Source organism: Labrus bergylta, chromosome 13 (assembly GCF_963930695.1).
Source record: "Labrus bergylta chromosome 13, fLabBer1.1, whole genome shotgun sequence".
NCBI classification, from domain to species: domain Eukaryota; kingdom Metazoa; phylum Chordata; class Actinopteri; order Labriformes; family Labridae; genus Labrus; species Labrus bergylta.
Genome location: NC_089207.1, coordinates 13,482,889 through 13,490,505, shown reverse-complemented (window position 1 = coordinate 13,490,505; position 7,617 = coordinate 13,482,889). Strand labels below are relative to the sequence as shown.

The 7,617-nt window shown below is 39.1% G+C and overlaps 1 protein-coding gene across 1 annotated transcript; it reads right to left on the bottom strand.

Annotated features, from left to right (window-relative positions):
• Nucleotides 1-90: 90 nt before the first annotated feature.
• On the bottom strand, nucleotides 91-6,197 carry LOC109987384 (UDP-glucuronosyltransferase-like). The gene is made up of 5 exons (XM_020638452.3): nucleotides 5,252-6,197; nucleotides 4,476-4,607; nucleotides 4,039-4,126; nucleotides 3,677-3,896; nucleotides 91-636 (listed from the first exon to the last, which is right to left on the bottom strand). Exons 1-5 carry the CDS (start codon nucleotides 6,110-6,112, stop codon nucleotides 354-356), a joined length of 1,584 nt encoding a protein of 527 aa, XP_020494108.2. The 5' UTR covers nucleotides 6,113-6,197; the 3' UTR covers nucleotides 91-353.
• Between the last annotated feature and the right edge of the window lie 1,420 nt (nucleotides 6,198-7,617).

Genomic DNA, 7,617 nt, shown 5'->3' with positions numbered 1-7,617 from the left:
TACATAGACCCTTTACATTCAGCTTATACAACAGAGAGAAATAAATCTCAATCAGACATAAATCTGACACCACAAAAATTAAAACTCCAATCAATTGCATATGTTTAAAAGTGTGTTTGAAAGTTATTTTAACAGAGGATGGCTTTTGGCATTATGTTACATATATGTTATAGACAACCTGAAAAAGGTAATGCACCAGTACAATGCACATATAGACACATTTAAACCATTCTGTACAATCACTCTTCAGTGAACGTCACAATACAGTACACCAGAGTGAAAAGCTATTGTCAAGTTTTAACATTCATTGTTTGCTTCATTACAGAATTAAAAAAGTGTGAATTACAAAACCTCTACTGTTTCTTCTTTTTTGCACTCTCCCTTCTGCAACACTTTCTAAAGCAGAACATGCAGCATTTGAGCGTTACCCACAGAACAGTAAAGAGAATCATGAGTAAAAAGCCGATGACATCCAAGCAATGGTATTGAATCCAGTTCAATTCATGTGCAGCAACTCTTAGATGTGAGGCTCCTTTGTGTCGCATGACAAATTCAGTCCAGAAAACAGCAAGCTCCAGGGGCTGAACGGGACGGTCCAGGTGTATCTCAGACATCTTCACTATCTTCTCTTTGTAACTGCAGAGATGGGGATATAATGATTAAAAGATGCTCTGAAACATTTAAACTACAACAATACTAAAACAGTAAAGTCTTAAAAATTAAGAATTAAAAAGATGAAACAAAGGTTTTTATAATTGGTAATTTTAAAGACTTTGTACTGCTCTTTGCATTTCATTAGACATTTTTAGCCATCTTGCAGGTCAACGATGGATGGAGTTTTGTAAGAATTATGAGGTAACCAGACTCCATGAACCACTGAGCCTAATGAATGTGTAAGTTGCCTTATATTCAAAGGGTCGTCTCTGGAGTTTTCAAACAATAGAGGGTGCTAGTGGTCAATATGTCAATAGTCTCAAACATGTGCATAGTTTCAAGCTACTCTGCAGATTGATAGTTGATGGTGATAGCCTGTTAGCAAACAAAGCAATAATAAAACAACATAGTAATAAATAAGTGACCCTAGAGAGCACACTAGGGTATTACCACAGTGGAATTTAAAAGATTTAAAAAACAACTTTGTAAATGTTAAAGGAAATGCATGCAACATATTTTTAACTCTAAAGGAAACTATTTTCTTAAAAGACACTGAATGTAAACACAGCTTTTGTTTGTTTGATGAAACTTTACAGTACACCTCTTTGACAGTGTTAATATTAAAACTGATGAAGTGAATCAAGCACAGTTTAAAGAGCCCATGTTATGCCCTTTTTGGGGTTCGTGTATTTAATGTATGTACCTACTAAAGTATGTTCAAAATAGCTAAAATTCGAAAAACGTTTATGTTTTCATGTAATGGCCTTTCATGGCCTTTGTTGGGCCTCAGCTGTGTGCGACAAAGGACTCAGGCCTGTATCACAGTTCTCAAGCCTGACTAGAGAATTTTGGAGGGAACTAAAGAAAGGGGTCTTAGCCCAGCAACCCCCCAACAGAAACTAACAAATAGATGTGAAAAGTGGGGGGTGGGGGGTGTCTGAATTCTCTATCCTCATTGGAGGAGGCCTGAGGTAAACCCACAGGCAGCTCCAGTCTTTAAAAGCAATCGCCAGGCATTGCTTCCTTCTCTTCAAGTGTTCCTCTCTAACAAGATGGACTCCAGCATTCGAGACAAAGCCTTTCCTCCTCTTGACTTACATAGATTAAACTCCAAGCATGAATTCAAGCATCAGAGGCTTCAGCTGACTACTTCCACAGCATATTTTTAGGAGTTTTGGGCGCAATCAGATGCTATCAGGTTCGAGCAAAAAGAAGAGTTTCTTTTTCTTTGATTTTTTGTAAGACGTCATTGAACGCAACTGGACAGGAGCGCTGAAGGAAGCCCACTGATCCCTGAATCCACAAGGACACACAAAGAACTCGGCTCCTACAACCAGAAGACCACAGAGCAGTACTCTGGTTGAAGATCTGAATCCCGCTACCCTCCTCCTACATCTGCCATGAAGGAAACCTGCCTGAATCTGTTGATTTAACATTCAACAGAGTGACGATCTAACCAACTTTGCAACGATCACCAGGAGTTACCCCAAGTAAGAGCTTTGGTCTGGGCAGAAATAGTTTCGGAAATAGTTATGTTTCTTTTATAACCACTGATAATTATGAATCATTGTTGACGACACGTCACATTCTGTTTATTATCTGTTGTAAGCTACTGCATTTGTTTTATTGTAATGAACTGCTGTGTTCGCCTGTGTATGTAATGCTATGCTAGTTTACCTTCAGTCAACGGCTTTCACAATCAGAAAGAACAGTGTACCCGCTGTTGAATCAAAGTCCGGCCACTGGCTTTCTGGTGTTTAAGTAGCAAGTTTAAGTTACTGAACTCAGCTCAGAGAGCTCAAACTATACCTGAGTACAGGTTGGTGCCCCAAAACGAGATTAAATGTAGTTTAATGATATTTTATATTATTAATAATTAAATATAATTATTAAAGAATATAACCAAAGTTGACTTGATACAACCCCAACAAATGGTGCCCCGTGTGAGGTCTTCAATAAACCAGCTTCATTGCACTGTAAACGCACAGTAATCCGAATTTTTAATCCTAAAAGAGATTTTTCTTGAGAAAAAATTGTCTTTTCTTTTGAAGACTTTTCTTGCTTGTTTATTCAAAACGGACAGCAAGCTGTGGCTTAGTTTGTGTTGTATGTTGTTGAACATAATGATGCAGTCAGGGCGACTTTCTTAATGAACTAGTTTGACTAATTCATTGACTTGATACAACCCCAACACCTTGGTCTGTATCTCCAACAGGAACACTCCTCAGGATCTGGGTACAGCATGACCCTAAATCAGTGACAGTGACTCCTGACAAAGGAGTTTCTGTTGGTGTTCCTCCGTACCAGGTACCTTATAGAAAGAAGCTTGCATAGATAAATCACCAGGCAAACTAGCAGAAGGCGTAGTCGCTAGGGAAAGCTGAAACCAATGACGATGTATCACTCATATATATGCAAAATACCTACACCCTTTGAAAGTATAAATATGCTCTGCAACCGGGACTGCCCTGGGAATCTTTGATGCACTTGTGACTGATGTTACTTTTGTAGCTGATTACCCCTTTTGTAAAATAACTTTTTACTGTATGCAATAAAATGCACAAAGACAAAAGACTTGAGATATTTCATTACCAACAGAAAAATCCACAACAGAGTCAAACAAGATTTTTAAGATGAAGTAATAATTAAATATAAAGAAATTAGGGCATTGTTTGTTTTCCAAATAATGTTGGTTCATTGGGTTCTTAAATGTTTAATGTGGAGTTGTCTTTTCATTGTAGAAATATTTTTTCTGCATTTGGGGCCACTTCATTTATCAGGTGCACATGTGCATACAGTTCTGTCGACAGATTCAGTTATTCAAATGATCTTTAATGGGTTGACAAGTGCCAAGAAAAGAGGGAGAGGAATGCTGACGGCTTGTTAACAGGGATGTAAAAAGATTCAGGATTACAGATGATTGGTGTGTTGAATAACTAGGGATGGAAATTCACTCAATATGTTACAGAAAAGCTCAGGTCAAAACAATATGTTCCTGTGCATTAACATTTTATGATCTTACCTTTTGTCACGGATGATGTTCTTTAGGGCAGCCAATAGTTTTTCAGTGGTCACGTCATAAATACCAAGTCTCTCCGCAACACCGTGCGCCACCATGTGGTTTACATTGTCACCCTGGTCCCCGAAAAGTGGAAACATCAACATGGGCACTGCATTACAGATGCCCTCATACATGCCGTGGCTTCCTCCATGAGTGATGAAGACTTTGGCTTTGGGATGGGCTGACAAGGAGTAGACACAATTAAAGATCCATGCAACTGCACGCCCATTGCAGGTACATTTGTTAGAATCAACTTGAATTAGTCTGAATGTTGTGATTTATGTATGCTCCTAACACATCTGTCTGGATAAAAGATTGCATACCGAGGAGGTCATTCTGAGGTAACCACTTCATAAGTTTGACATTCTTGGGTGCATCCTTAGGTGGGACTCCAGTGTATCTCCACAATACCTGAATCATAAATAATAACCGTCAATATAACTAATACTAACTTAACATAACATTAATTATAACTTTTAATAATTGTAACATGTTATGTGTAAACTCTTTTTGCAATGAAAATAGATTTTTGCAGACTTACAACAAGGTAGGACAGAGAACAAAGTCCTATAGTTAAAACTGATTAGGACTTTAGTTTATGCTGTGTGGAAAACTCTCTGGCCAATCTGTGTTTGCCTTGAGTGTTTTATTTGAAGAGTGTAAATAGAAGTCTAACAAAAGTTAGCAAAGTCACATTGACTGGTTAGACTAAGGCTGTTAGATTGAATCTATGAGGTGAATCATTTTAGTTTATCGTTACCCTTTGAGGCAGTTGCCGGAAGGCCTCAAAGAACTGTTTAGCTGTCTCCTCTGGCATGTTGGACACCATCGAGCCTAAGGTAAAGACAATGAACCCGTCGTCTCCAGAGCCATCCACAAACTCCTTTATTTCCTGCAGGGAGAATCAGGAACACAGAAGAAAAAACTCAGCTCGTAATGTTTATGGATTTATGTTCATTTAATACAATATCTAGTGGACACGGTTGAATACCCGCCAGCATATTTTTAAGTTGCGGCTATTGCCGCACTTCTATTGTAAAGCTGTTGCCACACATTTGTTTTCCTAATATATTGTTAGCAATGACCTACATCAACAAATGACGTAAAAAAAAATGTTATCCTGGAAGTTCCTTTAATTTTCTTATTTATACTCTGACGTAGCTTTTTATGTTAATGTAGTTCAAAACACACAATTGTTGTCAAAGGACACTGGCACTTTGTTTTTACATCTGTTTTAATCTTGGAGAATTAACTGAAAATAGCATATGAGCAGTTAGATGATCTATAATTTTCATAAAGTGGTTGATTACTATGAATTGCTATGTTAAGTGATGATTCATGATTTATTTGCCATTAAATGTGAATGTTTTATCTTCTTCACCCATAGAATGAAAGTGAACCAGATAATAATAATAATTTATCATAAGATGTGCACGTGTGAGCCTGCTCTTAGCCTGACTCAACACAGAGTGAGTATGAGTGATTTGTCTTAAGTGATCACAGATGTTTACTCTGGCATACATTCTTACTACTCACCGCTGGCAGAGGAGCCTTCTTTGCACAATTGATACCTCCAATAAAAGCCATGTTTGGCATGATAGGTTTAGGCCATTCAAATGTGAAGTCATATCTGTGAAGCCATATAGCACCATAACTAATAAGTTCCTTGTAGGTCATCTTTTCTTCTAAATGCCTGCCGACTAGATCGTCAAAGTTGCTGTAGATTATTCTGCACATGTAGGACTCCACACCAGACATGAGCATGTTTTTGACTCTTTGTGGGAAGGTCATGATGTTTGTATTGCCAGAGAAGGCTGCAGGAACGTAGGAGGGAGGAGACGGGCATTGGTTTGCCTTTGTATCCAGTCCACATGGAAGTCCACCCAGGAAATTAACAGCTGGAATGGAAAGGAGATGAGCCAGGATGGAGCCGCAGGGAAGGAAGGGGTCAGTAAGCACAAGATCAAAGCCCCTTACCCTCAGCCGACTCATCAAAGTCTGGTTGTTCAGCAAACTCTCACAACCCTCCACCTGTAATGATGTAAAGCTGACCAAACGCTGTACATTGAGGAAGATGTCTGTCATTTGTGGTGGCTTGAGAAATAGTCCCTCCGTCAGCTGTTCGAATCGTCCATCCAGGTCAGCTTTTGTAAAGGACACTGGGTAAACCTCAGTCTTGAAGCTCTCTGAGCTGTGGCTCAACAGGCTGCTATCCGGCACCAGCACCAAGACCTCATGCCCCCTCTGGTTGAGCTCTTTCACCAGTATCTTCATGCTAAGCCAGCGGCTTCCATCAACAGGCAAAACCAGCACCTTCCCCCCCTGAACGGGCCCCAGACTGAGGGAGCACAGCCAGGCCAGCAGCCCTAGAGTAGGAAACCACACCCCGACGCTCATTTCTTCCTTGTTGTTCTGCAAGCTGGCTTGCTGTTCGAGCTTGTGGTAGTGGTTGTAAAGAAGCAGCTGTGTGTGTTTGTTTCGGGGAGTGACTGTGTGTAAATTCTTCAGGAAGTCACTGCCTTTGCTGTCCGGTTATTACGTATCCACCGGAAGATGGTGTTTTTTAGTTTTTACCACATTTGTTTAAGTGTATTAATATGCATTCCATACATATAACAAAATACAACTTTAGCTACACAAGTGTTTAGTTTTACTCTCATGAGACATAAATAGTTGCAGCATTGTCCACACAGTATGTTTATACAATTTCATTGTAAAAAATAAAAAAGTCAAATATCAAACAAAAGGAAAGCTGTTTTTCTTTTTCCTTTTAAAAAAAAAAAAATCATGTAATTCCTATTTTCTGTAACAACTGTAATTTCCTATCCGTAGCAATGGACTCTAGTGGTCAGTATGACTTGCATGTAATTTTGATTACACTTGTTTGCAGCTTACTTGTTGGTGCAAAGTCTTCCCTGTTTACTTTGAATGTTCTGTCTATCAATCCCTCGAAAGGCAGACACATGCATGATTAATGGGTCCATTGCGTGTGTCCTCTTTTGAACTCCTTTATCTCCCACTGTAGTCTGACAACACACACAAACATTACCATTGTAAAGAAACTGGTGGCATGCAAAGCAAGCCGTAATAAGACACCCAAGCCCTCCTCCTGAGAAATGATAGAATCAGAGCAACAATGCAGTTTGTGGAATTTAACTTCTCAATAGTTCCAGACGCCTGTCGACTATCTAGAGAAATTGCAGGTGCTTGTACTGCCTTCATTACCAGACTACTCCTGTCTGTTACACCCATATCCAGCTCATAGTGTCTGCAGAACCTTAAGTATTCTTTGTAGGTTCATCAGAACTAGTGGCCCCTTTTACACATTGTTATTTGACACTAGGATATGATTAAAATATTGATTATGGTTGTTTCAAAGCTGGTTCATGATCAGATCTCAAACGGAAGGATGGGGTTTGATCTTACCTTGCACCCCCTCCACCCCCCACCCAATGAGATTCCCAATCATGATATCTGAAAGGTCTGTACAATGACTGAAGTGTTGCCTGCTACTTTTACAAAGGATGGTGAAAAAGGTGCTGCATTATTAAACTACAGGCTATATTTAAAAAATAATTTTGACTTCAAGTGTAGGAAGTCTTGCCATTTTTTATGCCATAAGTTTCAGCCAGATCACATTTAATGAACGTTTTAAGCTACAAACAACAAAGTATCATGTGTCAGTCATAGACAGGCTGTCAATAAAACACTCATAAAAGCTGAGAAATACAGTTTTTACAGTTCTTAGTAAAGCTGGGATGAGTCAATTATAAACAAGGAAATGGAGCTTGTATAGTGCTTTTCTAGTCTTCTCGAAACACTTTTTACACGGCAGGTCACACCTAGCCATTCACACTCACACACGGATGGCAGAAGCTGCAATGTAAAGTGTCTATAAGTAT

Bases quoted from the DNA above. Each gene is read 5' to 3' on its own strand.
- LOC109987384 (XM_020638452.3), bottom strand. From the start codon at position 6,112: ATGAGCGTCGGGGTGTGGTTTCCTACTCTAGGGCTGCTGGCCTGGCTG. The intron at 4,608-5,251 runs GTGAGTAGTAAG...TTCTCCCTGCAG, and splicing joins AGAAGGCTCCTCTGCCAGCG to GAAATAAAGGAGTTTGTGGA. The intron at 3,897-4,038 runs GTATGCAATCTT...ACTCCTTGTCAG, and splicing joins ACCTCAGAATGACCTCCTCG to CCCATCCCAAAGCCAAAGTC.